At 39.5% G+C, this 18,483-nt stretch overlaps 1 protein-coding gene across 2 annotated transcripts in view; it reads right to left on the reverse strand.

Moving 5' to 3' along the window:
* DUSP22 (dual specificity phosphatase 22) overlaps nucleotides 1-18,483 on the reverse strand; it is a 62,870-nt gene that overhangs the window by 33,422 nt on the left and 10,965 nt on the right. For both annotated transcript variants that reach the window (XM_034762227.1, XM_034762228.1), the window contains exon 3: nucleotides 10,667-10,749. In XM_034762227.1, the coding sequence (XP_034618118.1) occupies nucleotides 10,667-10,749 (83 nt within the window). The remainder of the gene's footprint in view (nucleotides 1-10,666; nucleotides 10,750-18,483) is intronic.

Below are 18,483 nucleotides of genomic sequence, written 5' to 3' on the forward strand. Positions count from 1 at the left end.
AAACCTATCAACTGAAGAGCAAATATGTTATAACTTCTAATTATTTTGGTGTCATTTTGTATAAGATCTGAACACTGCATACTTGTTTAATGTTTGGAATATTCAATGAAACTGTAATAAAATCTCTCTCTCATTTAGAATGCTATTAGCTTTTTTTTTAAGTCCTCTATAAAGTATTAAATATAATCCAAAAATGTAATGCACAAGAAAAAAAGTACAGGAAAAACAATGAGTATCTTTTCTGACCCAGTTTAATTTTTTTCTATTCTACTTAGCTGTGGCTAATTTGAAATGAAAAAAATAAGTGGATGTTACTTTCCTAACTTAATTTTATCAACCAAACTTAAAAAACAATTTGAACTTTCCTATGCAGAACAAGACTTTGCAGTAGCAAAATGATGCAATCACATCTAGTGCAGTTGAGATAGTAGGTTAGTATGTGAGAATCGGAAATCCAAACAGCACATTGCAGATTTCACCTTGACAAAAGCATTACCAAGAATCAGCTAATAGAAGCATGACAAAACATATATGTCTTGTTATTTCTTCAGGTTACAAACATAGGATAGTTAGTGAATTCAGAGTGTCTTTGATTATAACAAAGAATGATGCTTGATTAACAAACTATAAATAAATAGTATTGTATGGTGTATTCAGACGTATAAAAAAAATCTAATAAAGTATTTGGGTGTTTTTGCTTTAACGTTTTTGAGTAATCTATCAACACTCTGTCGAGGGAGGGAAAAGAGTTATAGAACTTAAAAAAAAACAGACTCATAATGCATAGTAACACTCAAGATAGAGTTTGACTTCAATGCTCTATCCCCTTTGAGAGTTGTCCTCTGTTTTGTAACATCTCAATTTCTAGTCAATCAGTGATGGGAAAGGGAGAGAGAGAGAGAAATACGAACCCTGAGTTGTCCAAAAACACCACCACAATTTTCTATTCTAAAATCATTATTTTTTAAAGATAAATGTTACATTTTTGGCATTAAACTTCTCGGTATTTAAATTTATGTAAAGATACCATCAACGACTTCCAAGAAATTCTTTTTTTTCTTTTTCTTTTTTTTAAAAAACAACCAAAACCCCTCAGCTTAAATTTGTGAACCCAGATGCAAATAGGAAACCTCTAGCACCTGGCAAGTTCTTTCAGGTTAGTCAAAAGCCATGTGTTAATCTGACTTGTCACATCAACAGATGAGGATGGGAGTACTTATTTTTGTTCAGGGGCATTTCAGCAAAAAAGCTAAAGTGGGAAACAGCCAGCAGATAAGGTTTCCTCAAGGCAAACCAGCAAGAGGTTACCAAGAGTTTTGTCCAGTACAGCTACAGAACCACCTAACTGAAAACTAGTCAACCGTTGTTTGTCCTTTCAGTTACTTTCTGGAGCAGTTACAAATGCTGTTGATTTTATTAATGACTCATAGAAAACACATTTATGTTTCAGCAATAACCATTAATTGACCACATTGTAAAGTTATTTCATGTTTGCTTTTGAGAGCATCATAAATACATGACATAGACTTATGGGAAATCTGATCTACTGAAGCTGGGAAGGTCCTGTAATATTTATTTTTAATAATAAAGTAGCCTTTTTATATTCACAGCACTTGATTACATAAGGGATCTCACAGCAATCTTATGAAGTATTTTCAGATTTTTTAAAAAAGTCATTAAGATCAGAAACAGCTATATCTCTTTTTAGAAATGAAAAGTAACACACTTTCCACATCGTTTCCTAGGTGGAAGTTGAAGGGCTCATTGTGTTCCAGTGAATGTGGTATTCAGAAGACTGCAGTCAATGGGTCAATACTGACCCATACTTTCAACAACCTAACCCCTAGTAGAGGTGCCTCGTTAGTGGAAAGATTCCAAAAACCACCCTTCCACCAGATATTAGTGCTACCCAACAAAGGCTGGAGTTCACCTGGAAGGTGGAATAACTAGGGAAACCAAAGAATGAACTGAGTCAGTATATCACCTCAGCAGTCTCCACCAGAGATGACTAATGTTGAGTGCCCAACTTGAGACACTACAAGGAACCAATATCAAGAGGGCGAATGCTCAGCACTTCCTGGAATTCAGCCCTCTTTCAGGTGTCTCATAATGGACATACAAAATCACTAGTCACTTTTGAGAAATTAGGTCAGAGTTCCCAACTCCTCATGAACTAAGCCAAAGTCAGAAGAACTGTATTTTAAATAAAGGAGTCTTCTCGCACCACTACAGCTGAAAGAAAAATGGTAACTATTTTGCTCAGCACAGTCTTTGGAAACCTCTCATAGGGAAATTCTTACCATGAATAAGCAGTGAAATTATATGAAAAATACATTTTTTTATTTAAAATGAGCACTTCTGAGCTTCCTCTTGATTGTGACCTGACCTGACTGTTGAAGAATGACAATTTGTGACATTGGTTGAGGTAGGAGCCCATTGGAAGAGACTCAAACAGAACAGTTTCAATCTGACTTTAATTACTTATTGAATAACTGGAAGAACTACTTTTCATTGTGGTAGCATGATAATGACTTGGAAATTGCATTTTGTTGTATGCTATCTGGCCAGCAGAATGCACTCATTAAGAGTCCCCTAAGATTTTCGCCTACATACAAATAGATTGCAGAGCCAGTGTACAGAATGTGCTACACAATCATGACTAAAGGATACGTTTCTTCTCATCGGTTCCTTAAGAAGCAATTTTTACTTACAAATAGCTTCTTGCATCTCAAGAACTGCTCCATGTTATATAGTACAAAAGCTGTATTTTTTTAAAGGTCTGGAGGTTTACACATAATGAACAGCATCAGTCCAGATTTAGCTTGAACTCAAAAAAATGCATGATTGATTGGTTTCCTAATATTTCGCTATTTAGCCATCATGTGTCAGAGCAATGATGCACTTCTAGTCCAAACCAAAGACTTACGGGTTGGTTTCTGAGTGTGGATATTCCCTTGAGATTACAGAGCTAAAGAGAGAATGCTGAAGCTTAGTTATCTTCTGCACCTGTAGTTATACCAATTAGGGAGATGGAAATTGCTTCTTTCATCTTAACCCAGGGTTTCCCCCAAGAATTTTGGAAATCTCTTTAAGTGTATCAAAGGGGGGGGGGTGAGGCTATTTCAAATCTAAAGTTAAAGGTGGTGGTGGAAGCTTTCAGGACAGGGAACGTAGTATTAAGAAACTGAAACACACTGTGGCTATCACCATTTAATATTTCAATGGAAACCCTATGCTGAGCATGCCCCAATAATATTCTGAGGCACCAAGAGCTGATATCTTAGGCAGCAGCAGGAATATCAGCCAAAGACTGTGTTGAAGCAGCTGATCTGCTCTATTCTAAGAAACTAGCTAGTTCCTCTGCTCATCTGGAACCATTTTTAATCCAGAAGGTGCAAAAAGTACAGCCCACTTTAAGTTTGATATCTGAAATATTTGGCCACATGCAGAAATTTAAGAAATTTCCACAAACAGCAAATCTAAGTGTAGGCCCATAAGGATGTATTATTACTAGGTCTCTGATAAGTGTCAAACAGACATCTCTCTTTCAGGATAATAGCTGATAGTAGAGAGATCGCATGGCTTTTGCTAGCAGATCAGCGACTTTGTTAAGTTTCCTCAGGACTCCTAGATCTTCCATCCAGTCCTAGGAACTTGTTATTTATCAGTTTGTTCCAGCACATCCTCTTTTGACTTCTCATCCCCAAGAGTGCCTGAAAAGAACAGGTATGTCCGCAACATCGTCTGTAGTGAAAACTGACTCAAAGAAATCATTTAGCTTCTCTGCAATGTCCTCATTCTTTTATTTCCCCTCATTCTCTCACACTTACTGATTTGAATATAAAAACAAGAAGATACTCTAAGTATATCTTTGGCTATATACTCAACCATTCACTTCCTCTTAATTCCACCTTATATTTTACCTGCCATAGTTTGTGTTCCTTTTTATTAGCTTTAATTGGGCTGAATTTCCATTTTTTTAAGAATACCTTCAAAAACTTTGTGGGTTTTACTCTAAATCATCTCTTAACTGCAGGCCTCAAAGAATTTGACACACACACTTTGTTGGAGAACTATTATTTTAATGCAGGAGTCCAAATTAACATGCTGTCAACCTCTTGCCACTTCAGATTATCTTGATGAACTAGCATCATTGATGCTAGCAGAACTGAAAATAAGAGTCATGCATTAACTACTTCTGCAAACTCAAGGAGCTTGAAGAATTGTCTTCATCGCTCTCATATTCCTTCCCCCGGTCAGTTTCTTAGTGACTGCATGGAACATCAAATTTGGGATCTAAATTCTTTAGGAGGGTCCCTTGGAACTTTTTAGTCTTAAAGCTACAGTTCATTTAAGATAAGTGATGACAGCAGCACAAGAAAAGCTAGTAAATCGACCAATTGATAACTGCATTAAATTGTCTTAAGAAGTTTTTTTGTTTGTTTGTTTGTTTCTTTCTACAGAGCATACAAGCCAAAGCTTATTTTACGTAGCCATTAGTATGGGGGAGGGGAGGTACACACCGCACTATTCTGGAGATACTGTGCACAAGATCTATCTTGGCATCGTGAATGGGATCAGAATTTTTTTTTAAAAGAATAAATAACTCTGCTTCCTGCAGGTGCTCTGGTTAATTATAAAGAATGAAAAAAACCACACTACAAAATTTACATTATAGAAGAGCTAATGGAGGAAGATTACGATGTTTCATTGGCATGCACCATAGAGTATTTCCTAAGCAGCAGTCATATCTATGTTATGCTCTAAACAACTATGTATAATACTTTAAAATTATGATATTTGCCCTAGAAAGAAACTGATCATCAAACCACAGCAGCTCTAATGACAGGACTACCTTCCTGAGGGGCCACTTATACAGACTTGCATCACCAAACAGGCTAGATATATCTTCTAGACCAAAGACTGCACCGGTGTGTGGATTGGCTATAGACATGTATTGCAACTGCCTACAATGTAAAGAGAGCGGTGTGCTCTTAAAAAACCCAAAAGCTTGTCCAGTTTGCTGGGATTTAAATATAGCCCAACTATTTTAGCCTCACCTGGACGGTTTCAGATTAAAATTGCAACTACATATCCCTTTCTCTTCTAATACCCATGAAAAAGAAAAATCAATTCTTTTAGAAACAGAAAGCAAGAAAAATCACACACGTGCACAAAGCACAAAACCTAGACAAGGGCCAGCTTCAAATGTGACTCACTGTAAATGGAATGGTGAAGATCCAAGCCTTCTGTGACAGAAGATAGTACTACAGGCTATTTTAATGGGAACATTAAAATGCCTCCAAGGTCATGCTACTCTTCCTTTTGAGGCCCAGGCCTCTGATAAAATGAAAATGTCTTAATTATGTCATAGAATCATCAAATCATAGAAGATTAGGGTTGGAAGAGACCTCAGGAGGTCATTTAATCCAACCCCTGCTCAAAGCAGGGCCAACCCCAACAAAATCATCCCAGACAGGGCTTTGTCAAGCCGGGCTTCAAAACCTCTAAGGATGGAGATTCCACCACCTCCCTAGATAACCCATTCCAGTGCTTCACCACCCTCCTAGTGAAATAGTTTTTCCTAATATCCAACCTAGGCCTCCCCCACTGCAACTTGAGACCATTGCTCCTTGTCCTTGCATCTGCCATCACTGAGAACAGCCTAGCTCAATCCTCTTTGGAACCCCCCTTCAGGTAGTTGAAGGCTGCTATCAAATCCCCCATAGCAATCTGCTATCCAACAGAGTACAGAACTTGCTGTGATGCAACAGAGGCCACTCTGCAAATGACAGAATACTGTAAATTAATGTCAGGAGACTGGATAGCCTCGGGAGACCGGGAATAGGATTCATACACTTACTGTTTCAACTCTGGTCTAGCTTAACGGCAATAAAAATGTACTAGTAACTGACAAACATTTGTTGGATTCTATAAAAAGAGTTGATAGTTTCAATCCAGTTCCTGATGGACATATGGCTACCTCTCTTGCACACACATCTAGAGAAAATCCAGTCTTGATTTTAAAATTGCCAGTAATGGAAAATCCACCACAAACCTTGATAAGTTGTTCCAATAATCAATTACCCTGTCTGTGAAAAATGTGCATCTTATTTCTAGTTTGAATTTGTCTAGCTTCAACTTCCACACATTGGATCTTGTTATATACCTTTGTCGGATAGACTGAAGAGCCCTCTATTATCAAATTTCTGTTCCCCAGGCAAGTCCTTATAGACAGTGATCAAATCACTCTTTAACCTTCTTTTTGTTAAGCTAAGCTAATGCTTGAGGACAGGCTAATAGTAACTATCTAACCCCTGCTCCAAAGCAGAGAAGGTTGACATTTGCTAAAATAAAAAGCTCTCAAATGCACTCTCTCAGTATTTATATTGTGCTCCTCATTGCAGGCTATGAGCACCTAAATGAATGAACGAATGCAACACAAGAATACAATAAAATACAAACTTCCACCATGAAACAGTGTGGGGAAAGCTCATATTGCTGCTGCCAGTGTTGTACCTGCCTTGGGACAGATTCAAAGCACATAGAAGTCAATAGAGAGACTTCAACTGGCTTTGTGTTTGGTCCTTTGTGATAATTTTATATCCCCCTTCACCCCACAGCAACAGAAATGAAAGCTGTAAAAATTAGCTTTAAGGAGCATGTGTTGGCATTGCTGAGAATCCTTGTAGATTCTTGTCTTCAGAGGTTTCAGAGTGCATGTGGACAACAACTCTAATAACGTGGATATTCCTGGAAGCCATGGACTTTCTGGCTGTCCCACCACAAACATCAGGGCTGGTTACATGCTTGTTCTCACCTCTGGATTTTGTCTGAAGATCACCCCTGGGTCAGGTCTGCCCATCAACCTGTGCATGTTGATGCTTGGTCTATTCCAAACCTGTGTCACCCCCAAAGCCTACTCCTCGTTGCATCAGAGGTACTGATGCTAAGGGATAGCTGACATCCCCTTCACACCATGGAATCCAGCAGATCACTGACCGATATTATCTTTTAGAGGAGGCTCCCAGCTCACTGATTCCTTGTTGTTTCTCATGCCCAGAGAGCACTGGGGTTAATATCTGGAATTTGAAGCATCCAAGCAGCAAATTGGTAAGGTGATGGCCTAGAATCCGAGCTTCTTCTATGCTAGGATTTTATGTGACATTCAGATCTATGAACAGTCATCTGTGGCCATGCAAGTTCAGCCTCTATGCTGGAGGAATGCTCGTCTTATACTGACGAGCTAACACGTCAGAGATACCTACTCCTTGCCCAGGCAAAAACAGAAATGATGCTGGTAGATAGAGGATGGTGTTCTGTGTGTCACTGTTTATTAAGGCACTCATTTGAAGTAGTTCACTATCATCTTTTGTAGTCCCTTTTGTGTTGGACCCACCACAATCACTTCCATCTGTTTTCTCCTGACAAACTTTTAGGCATGTCTTTTTAAATTACAAAGGTCTGTATGTGTTGTTAGGATATCTGTATGGTGATGGTGTTCAGCATTTGGACTGCTTCAGTATTGGGGCTTCATAAACAAATTAATTACATATTTTTAAAAAGATAGCACTAGTTTACATTAAAATAGTATTACATACAGAGCAAAAGAACTAAGCAGGCAATAGTGGCAGATTGCTCAATTCATGTTCTTTTTTTTCCAATTTAAGCCCATGTCAAGTTTAATACCTATAATATGGAAGCCATACCCTTCCCTACAAAAAGTAAAAACAATCCTTTAAAAAGCTGTTTTCAGCCTTTGTTGTACCACAAGTAGAATACAAGACTTTATTTACTTTAAAAACATTTTGTCTGCAGATATTCCATTTTGAAAGCAAACAATAGCTTCCTGAGCCTAATCTTTGTTAATTAGCCAACTATAAATCGTGAACTCATAAGAGGATTTATAGAGTTGAACTTTACCAGAAAGGGCTTCTGAAAGCAAATCCCACTGAAGAGTTATTGGTTTCTCAATTATTTCTCCTGAAAAAACTTAAAGCATTTTTATATGAACCCCAAATGGGCAATCATTTTCACTGATGTGGCAAGCTATGGGGCAACAGAAGTTTCATATTTCCTAATAGTGCAGAAAACACAAGGAACAGAGCAGGAAAATGTAAGTTAAGAAGGTATTTGTTCAAATACAAAATCATTCTCAGGTCAAAAATAATTTTTAAAATGTCCTCATTGGCATTATTAACAGATTATTAAAATTAGATTTTAGAATATACACCAAATATACTATTCACTATTTATGATGACGGTTTGCTTTTTATTCTTCACTCAACATGGACAATGAAATTAGACTGGTCAATTCCATTTTCTGGTTCTCATGCACTAGCAAACTGCTACCATGTTGCATATTCAAATGCTACAGAATAATTATTATTACATCAAAACAAAAAACTATTATTGAAATTACAAAAAAAAAAAAAAAAAAAAAAGCAACACCAGGTAACAGTAGGTTTTGTAAGAATTTTTGAGAGCTAACCTATGTGACAGTGACCCTTTAAGCATGATTCACTAGAATGATGAACACAATTTCTCTGGTCAATAAAAAGAACTTCAAATTCATTATCACATAATGTGTTATTTCATACTACTGATATCAACTCATTCAATACAGCCATCACTTTAATGTACTATGTTTACCACTTTAAAAACAAAACAAAAAGTTCTTCCCACAGTTTTTTATTTAAGTTTAGTGAAATAGTTACAATATTTCTTAAACTTAGGATAGGAAATTAAAAAAAAAAATCAACTTTGGTAAATGGTCAATTAAATTACCATCTTGATTTTTAGGGGTGACTACTGTATCTAAGTAACAGGAAAGTTTACTAAGGGTCTGATTTTACAGTCATTCCATGCATTAATCTCAAAATGATTTCAGCGGAATTTCCACTGACTGAGCAGCTAAAGAACTGGGTACCTAATACTGCACCAATGAAGTCAATAGGAGCTTTGCTGTTGACTTAAGAGAAAAAGCCCCGAGTCTTTATGAATGGAATAAAGCTACTAATCTTTTAAAAGCAAAATATAATTTACATAAGGCCTAAACTCTAAACATTGTTTTCAGCGTATCTTAATTACAACCTGACAAGTAATCATACCTAAATGGAACTAATGAAGTACTGTAACAAGATTTTCTAAACCTTCGTTCATCAGTAAGTACTTAGTTGCAAGTGACTACTGAATTAAGACCATGAATTAGAATGTAATTAATAATAATTTCACTGAAAAAACAAAAGGAACTTGCAATCTTCCTTCTACTTAAAGAACTGCGGACAAATTGTAACATTTGTTTTCCCCATGAGAGGAGGTTGTAAACTGAGAATACTGTGACTGCACCTGGATTCTGCAGTGAGTAGTTCCCCTACCTTGACTAGAAAATCATGACACTAGACACAAGCAAGCTTCTGTTTATTTTAGAGGACAACACCCCGGAGGAAACACATGCAGCACAGACATAAAAGTGTGAGTACATCTTCCTTAGTGAGTGCAACTGTATATCACTCCAGTTAACAGCAGTCTTGAAATTCAATATGCTTTTAGACCATGCAGTAGGCACACCTTAATAAGTCAAACACACACACACCACAGAGAACAGTTTTAGCATTGCTGATCCACAGTACTGAGCCCAAAGACAATCTTCAAATTCCAGTTCATCTTTAACTGTCCTTTCCCCTACGGCTGCCAGCCCTCCAGGATTGTCCTGGCGTCTCCAGGAATTAAAGATTATTTTTTAATTAAAAGATGATGTCATGTGTTGAAACCTCCAGGAATACCTCCAACCAAAATTGGCAACCCTATTTTCCCCAGGTATGAATATATATGTTATCCAAGCTTTAAAAACAAACAAGAACTATTCACTGGCTTGCCAGGTCAAATGGAAATTTTGCAGGAGTGAGTGGCTGAATCCATTGCTCTTTTTTACTGGAGGGGAACAGAACTAGAGAGAGCCGTATAGGCTCAGAAGGAGAGCAGTAGCAGCAGCAACACCAGCAGTCATCTTCTATGATGTGAACGTTCACAATATGTAGATGAAAGTAAAATGGGGGAAGGAAAGGATTACTTTGCAGAGGGGGCAAATATCTGCCCATGTAAATTGAATGAGTGGTTTTTTGGGGTGTAGCAGCACAGGTGTATTCCCTCCAGGCAAATAGGCAATGGCATTTTTTGTCAAGCCTGGATAATTACATTTTAGACAGAAAAGGATTTTAAACCTCTTGCACAAATAATTTGCTGTGCAGTGTTAGCAAGGGGCATGTTATGATAAAGGGACATTTTTAAATGGGTTTTAAACATCCTAGAAATCAACACAGAATGTTTAGTTACCTCTGCTACTGGGCTAAGAACATGTACTCTCACCAACAGAAGTTGGTCCAATAAAAGATATTACCTCCCCCACCTTGTCTCTCTGATAAAACAGAATGTCAATCAATAAAACACTGTAACTGAATCCTCCTTTGACAGCTGGATTGCCTGTTGTAACAATACCAGTGATGAAAACTGTGACTGATTCACAAAACTATGACTGCCAAATGTTTCCAAGAGAAAATACGGAAAATTGTGTCAAACAATTGTAATAAGGATCAAATTAAGCGAAGGTTGACAGGCCATTATTTCATGCTCAGGTTAACTAGAGCTATGATGGATTCCCCCTTACCTCAAGCATAGGCCTAGCACCGTCATGGATTGACAGAATGTGTGTAACATTATTCTTGCTCAGTTGCTCCGCATCTCGAGCATCTGTAGTGGGGGGAAAAAAAGATTATTTTTTTAAGTTTCTCTTAAAAAGCTGTTCCTAGTTCGCTCACACATGTTGAGAATCATGATCATCTGTGAAGTTCTTCTAAAAACAACACATTCAAAAAGACAGGAAGGGGGGGGAAAATGAACTCCAAAGCAAATGATATACTATATAAAGAACAAGCTTAAGAAAACATCCCTAAATTATTAAGTCAACAGTTTCACACATTTTGCATCTGAAATTGAGTGTGTCTATCTGTGGTGTGTCACACACATCACATGTATGCAGATGACATATGATACATTTCAGAGCCATGTGATAACATACATTTATCATACACCTTTGACTGTCTCGCCTATTCTCTGCCCACTAATACTAATCCATCTGCACTTTGATTTATTCTTACATTTCAAAACCTGTAGCACTAAGCAGTTTCAAAACTGCCATCGTTGTTTAAGATCAATTTACCACACAAGTGTTCCTTCTACCTTCCACATAGAGAATCCCACCTTCATGTCCCCTTCCACCACCCCTACAGACAAGTTACACTGGCCAAGGTAGGCAATATTCAGTCATGAAAGGTTTAAGGCCTGATATCTCACAATTCTGCAGAGCTAGAAACAGGAGATTTCTTACACTGGACAGGAGAAATTCCCAGCTTCCCAAGAAAATGCACCCCAGTTGCTTCTAATCCTGGAAGACCCTAAGAAATCACATTTCAAGTCTAGAAAAACAATGTTAGTTTTTTTAAGAGGGGACTTACATTTATTTTCTTCTCCATCCAAGATTTGTATGGTTGGACTTTTGATTTTACCAACAAAGGGATACAAGAAATTGTGTGTGTGTGTGTGTGTGTGTGTGTATATAAATAAATATTTCTCAATTTTTTGTATAATATGTAATACATATATATAGTGTATATGAAAATGTGGTATTATGATTTTATAGACGTTTGTTTTAGATGACCTGCAAAATTCACTGGGAAAGTTGGTGGGGAAAAGTTTAGGATTTTTGTTTTTAATATCCCCCGCCCACACCCAAATATTCAACATTTCATCAAAACTCACAAGATTTCTATTAGCTCTATAGGAAGCAGAATAACATGGGGGAAGGGAAATTTATAACAATTTAATCAACTTTTGAATTTTGAAATTTCTCATTACTTCAACCAGCTCCACTCATGGGTAAGGTAGCCATCCCAACAAAGCCTTTACATCATAGTGCCCAGTCATGTATTCCCTATGCATTATTCAAAAAACACACACTGAGTAACCCTCACAAACAAAAGTATAAGAGAGTCCTTGCCCAAGGTGTTTAAAACAAGATTAAAAGTTTAATAGTCACCAGTGAGGAGTGAATCTGTGAAAAAAAGCAAAGGCCACTGCCACTTCAGCTTCTGGAGTACTGCTAGCTAATAGCAATACTGGGTTCTTATTCTCTGTAGACTAGCTACTAGAGAGGGATGTAGCACCTGTAACATTCCATACCTGCGCTACTCCTTTTAAGTTTGGCCAGTGATTATAAAGAGATTTGATAAGTTTCAACATGGGAGAGGTACCAAACCACATCTTTAATCAAGTTACATAAAAAATAAGAAAGCAGTGGTACAATTTAACACATTTTATTAAGTAAATTTGAGGAAAAATTTTTCCCAAGGTGACTTTTAATCTTGAACCCTTAATTATAGGCACACGAGTATTCGGAATTACAATTAGGTGCTCAGAACTGGAATGCAGGTTAAGGCCTGAAAAATTCGTGCTAAACGTTTTAAAGAAATGTAGTTGATTTTAACTCCGTTCATGTAGACATAATCCAACAGCTCTGGAGTCTGAAATCTTCTGTAGCCACAGTGCAACTTCACTACACTGGCCCATCAGCAAGACCAGGAGGGAGGACCCTGGTTTGTTCAGTTTGTCTTTAATCTTGATCTCTTGACTGGGAAAGGCTGCCATACATGTCATTTATGACAGTGTTCTTTGTGATGTGGACACCTGTCTTAAAACCAGCCTATACAATCTGTTTGTGTTAGCCTGGTTGAATAGATTTTAAAAAAGCACAGACCACAAAGGTTTCAAACCGGCTCTTCTTGGTACAAAAATAACAACAATATCACCTGTACCTTCTTTATGTACGTGCAAAAGATCAATTGGCATCTCTTAATTCGAGTCATTACTCTGTACTATGAAGTTTCAATACCCTTTTTAAATCAGAAAGCAGAAGGTGGCATTTAATCATATTGTCCAACAGACAAAATGCTGAGTATCTGAACACAATAGAATAGAGTTAACAAGTCCATACCCGCTTATGAAAAATACTTAATCTTAAAGCTCTTAGCAGCTCTAAAAATCAGAGAAAAATCAAAACTGTCTAGTTTCACCTACTCTGAAGGTCCAGTATGTGTGACTACCGAATAGATGTTTATTCATTTGGATTCCCGTGTCACCATTTCAGACAGAATTCAGCACCAAATACCTGAAAGAACTTAAATTCTCTTCATAACAAGAATGAGCACTTCCAAAGATAATTATGAGACTTGCTGGTATAGACACTGTAACCTGCTAGATCTTCAGAGTTGTTAATAATATTAAGTGCATCCTTGGACTCTGAGACCTCAGAATAATCACCTGTAAAGTGAAGGCTTTGGAAAACTACAGAAGCCAGCCCAGTTGGGTTTTTAAGTCTGTACTGTACTATGCAACTCTATTTGGAGGGTGCACATTTCAGGGCCAGCTACCTGGAACCTCAATTTTAGTTTTAGGGAGGTAGCATTTTCCAGCGGATAGGACACTGGACTGGGACACAAGAGATGTGGTTTGGCCACTGACCTAAATGTAGCCTTGAGCAAGTCACTTCATCTCTATGTGCCTTCATTTCCCCCCTCCCAGTCTTTAGCTGTATTGTCAATTTAATAAGCTTTTCAAGACAGGATCATCTTTTACTATGCGTTTATACAGTGCCTAGCATAGTTGGGCTCTGATCACAATTAGTGCTAGTGCAAGACAAATAAATTATAATTTAAGAGAATGCTAATGGCTCAGGAGAAACGGTGATCCAGGTTCCCAAAGCCCTGGCAAGACAAGCAGCTTTGCAGCCCAGCCAGCTTTAAAACACAGGTGGTTCCCTTTAAAAGTTGACTGGCTAGCAGTGTCATTAAGAACACACAGTACTACCCTTGCGACGTTTTAATGCTTCAGTTAACTGGAGTTCAATAAAATCAACGCTGTATAGTAAGACAGTGTTTTGGGATATTCATAGAAGAGGGCAGGAGAACCACACAACATTCCTGAAGCTGTGTACCAAGATCGATGAGGTGGGTGAGGTAATATCTTTTCCCTTACCCACCTTGGCTCTTAAATACCCTGGGACCAACACAGCTACAACAACACTACAAACAATGCCAAGATAAATAGCAGTTCACAGTATGCACAATTCAAACAACAGAAAATATACAGAGAAGGAAAAAAACACAGTCCCTGGCTAGCAAGTTATCGAAGTCTCTAGACCCATGGCATAGATAATTGAGAGAGGGGAAATTCCCTTGCTTCTCCCCACTGCAAATCACTAATATAACAGACAAGATTTAGAGGCTGTCCTCAGTAGCTATATAGACTGCTCACAATATTTCTGTATAATAGAGATGTATGTTCAATTTCGTATCTAAAATTGTTACATTAAGGGACCAAAAAGCAAGAACATTCAGTGCTAGAACTGTAATTCTGACTCATTTATCATATCACTATAGTACTGCACCATACAAAGCAGGCTGATGTTTCAAGATCACAGTGTTAGATGCACTCTCTTAGAAATCAGAACGAAAAGAAATCTATTAGGTCACCTCTTGCTTATCCGTTTAGGTCCTCCACAAGATTCTTCCCTACAGCAGGCTGTCTAATGCTTCATCCAATATAATTTAAAACCTCTCAACTCATGGAGGCATCAACCAGTTTCCTTGGGAAAGTCCTTCCTCACATAACTTGATACATTTCCCCCTTTCTCCTCTTCCCCCCCACATTCAGCCTACGTTTCTTTTGCTTCATTTTCTTCCACGCTCCTAGCTCTAGCCCCTCATACTAGTATGGACAAGGTCACAGCCACATAGCCAAAGGAGGAAGATTAATTTTGTAGTTAAGGCACTGGAACAGGATTGGTAGAATCTGGATTGAGTCCCCACTGTACCACACACTTCCTGTGCCTTATTTCCCCATGTGTAAAATGGAGATAGTACTTCCCCTACTCCACAGGGTTCCTCTGAGAATATATTCATTAATGACTGGGAGGATCTTCAATACTGAGGTGATGGGGCCATGTAAGTAGATAGGCAGACCCAACTCATCATTAATAATCCCTTCAAGACATGCGTGGTGAAAACAATGATTTCCCTTTCATTTGAATGACAGGAAAAAAATTTTCCCTAAGGTTCTGTCACCTCCCCTTCCTTCAAAATATCTAGAGTTTTCCCATCCCTTCTTATCCAGTAAAACCAAAACCATTCTGGTGGAGAAAGCCAATTATGCTGATGCCGATCCAAGTCTGTGGCATCAGACTGTGAGGCATCCCACAACTAAAATAATCAGATCAATGAGATTAGCTCAAACTAGATTTGTATTTCTTGGGGTGGGGGGGGGAAGGGGTGAGCTATTACCTTTCTTCTCACCATACACTGTCCTCTTTGTATGCAGTCTCTCTCCCTCCTCCAAACACACAACCCTGCAGCCTTGCCTTCACTAGAAAAAAAAAAAAAAAAAAGGTGTGCTCTTACCATGTGTTAAACTAACCTATATCTAAGGAGGTAAAACCCTAGTGAAGACAAGCCAGCTGTAGTTTTATCACATGTTAGCAGCTTGAGGCAAACTCTCGGCTTCCCGCTAGCATTTAGCTCAACCTGTGACTGCATTTGAAAACTACAAACTGCCTTGCTTTCACTAGGATTTTAACACATGGTAAGAACACATCTTTTCTCCTTGTGGACACACCCTGAAGGCATTTTTGAGAGGAACTGGCTGGAGGCCTAGGCCAAAACTTTCAAATTTTGGTACCTTAGTTAGGCACACCTACATAATAGGTTTGCCAGGTGTTTGGTTTTCAACATCTGGTTGAAAAGGGAAACTGGCAGCGTCCAGTCAACACAGCTGACCGGCCGCTAAAAGTCCGGTTACCTGCAGTAACCAACCTCCACCACTGGGGGTGGGAAGAGCAGCAGCTGCGGCTGGAGGAGCGGCTCTGCTTAGCAGCTGCTGCTCTTCCTGTCCCCCCCCCCCCCGCCGCCCAATCCCCACAGCCTGACCAAAAGACTGGCTGGCTGGCTCCCAGACCAAGCTCCAAAGTACGTACCGGTGCCGTCGGGGAGGGGGGACCTGTCTCCCTCCCCCCGCCCCGATTTCCTCACCCCCTTGCTCTGGGCACTGACCTCTGCCATGCTCCACTGTGCCCTAATTGGCAGGCTCCGCATCAGCTCCTCCCACGCTGGATCTACAGGCAGTAGGTGAGTCCCAGGGGATGGGGGAGCGAGCGACGGGGGCAGGAGTGGAGAGCGTGCAATGGGGGGATGGGACAGGTGGGGCAGAGCCTTGGGGGAAGGGGCGGGGCAGGGGTGTTCGGTTTCAGGAATTAGAAAGTTGGCAACCCTACTACATAAACTGCCTAGTTTTCAGCGACATTGAGCACCCACAGCCATAGGCGACGACTCCATGTGTGCTCTGGGGCTGGAGCACCCACAAGGAAAAGTTTCACCCACCGGCAGCTCCCCAACCCGCCCCTCCACCTCAGCCTCCTCCCCTGAGCGCACCGTGTTCCTCCTCCTCCCTCTCCCCTCTCCCCCCCAGCGCTTGCACCGTGAAACAGGTGTTTCGCGTGGCAAGCACTGGGAGGGAGGGGAGGAGGAGGAACGCGGCACGCTCGGGGAAGAGGCGGGGATTTGTGGAGGGATCCAATAGGGGCAGGGTTGGGCGGAGTTGGGGCGGGGGTGCGAGCACTCACTGGTGCCAAGGAAAGTTGGCGCCTGTGCCCACAACTCCCACTGAGGATTGCTTCCCACCTCCCCTCGCTCCCCATGGTTCCAAAGGACACACTTAGTTCCATCCATAATATGCAATGATGTCACAGAACAAATTGAGTGTCTAGGCAAAACTTCCACCCTTCCTGTTCCCGAAGCTTTAATTCCTGTAAATAAACCTGTTCAAAATTCTAAGTAGTTCCATTGTAAAGGGGAGGGGCAGGAAGACTAGTTGGCGAAAAAGAGTGCTCCTGAACTAGAGCCCTGCAGCAGGACTGGGATCCCATGGATCCTGCAGGACTCGCTGCCATAATAGCAGGAGCAGGTAAAATGTACTTTGTTGCAGGCAGGATTAGTTGGGGGCCGGGGGTGGAAACCAGACCGGTAATTTGCGGGAAAACACTAAATCTCATCAGTTTGTCATTAAATAGAATTTCAGCAATTTCTCTTTTTTTAAATAAAGGTTTTAATACGTAAATTTAAGCAAGGGATAGAAAGATTTGATGTCTATTACAACAGAAGTTAAAGTATTTTTTTGCATGGTTTAAGCATGATTTGTTTTATTCTTGTAATGGTAAAAATTGTGTCTGAATTCCATTTTTTTTAATATATATATACATATATACATATGTATATGTGTGTGTGTATATATATATATATACACACATACACACACACATATACATACACACATTAACAGACTTTTTTTTTTTTTTTAAGTAGCATGGGGGAATCGGTCTCTCTCATGGGCTTTGTGGGATCTAAGGTTTTTGTGGGTGAGAGCAGGATAAAAATGCAAGAAACAATACAGGAGCAGGTGGGAGTGGGAATTACAGGACAGGACAGGAGCGGGATTAAAACAGTAGTCCCATACAGGGCTCTACCCTGAAGCTTCTTCCCTTCCTAGGGCAATCCACACTTGAAGCTTTAGCTGTACTAGTCTGTAAATCTAGATTATCTGTGAATCCAGGAGAGCAATACTGAAAGATACTAACCCACTCTTCTTTGTTGAAGGCTGAACCCCAAATGGGACCCCAGAAAAGGAAGTTTTCCTGAAAGAATCTTGAACAAACTTATTCAGAGGAATTCAATGGCACTGTGAACACAGGAGAATCATTTGCTGTGCACTACATCTTATGTTGAGGAACAGGAAGAGTGGAAACTTCACCTAAGCTCTTCAATTCATCCATAGTGCCACTGGACTCTTTGGGGGAATTAAGCCTCACATTGCGGCTTTCCCCTCAGAATCGAAAATCCCCCAAATATTCCATTGGAAAAACTCAAATCTTCCAAACATTTTGTAAGCAGAAAGGACATGTATTACTTTGTATTCAAGCTTGAAGAACTGTGTGGCCTTTAACTCTTATTACAGTTTATTGAGCCCTGGTTTTTGGAATCAATTGTACTTGAAAGACCAGTTGGCACTCGTGTAGATGAAAAATATTTCCCTACTGCTGCATGTGAAAAGAGGCAAAAACCTCGTACTGTCCCACTAGGGTATTAGAAAAACAAGAAATTTCTTCTGATGGGAATACAGAAAGCTATCAGTTGCCGCACAGCAGACACCAGCTTTCGTGTGGGAATAAAGGCTTATGGGGGCTTTCAGACCCACAGCTGTTGACTGACAGCTTTGCACTTCATCAAGGGAGATTACACTAGCTTGTGAGTGGACTGCAGGACTTTGATTTCCATTTGACAGACCAAAATTCTTTCAAATCAGAGGGGGGTGCAGGGATTTAAT

The sequence above is a fragment of the Trachemys scripta genome, chromosome 2 (assembly GCF_013100865.1).
Source record: "Trachemys scripta elegans isolate TJP31775 chromosome 2, CAS_Tse_1.0, whole genome shotgun sequence".
In the NCBI taxonomy this organism is placed as follows: Eukaryota; Metazoa; Chordata; order Testudines; family Emydidae; genus Trachemys; species Trachemys scripta.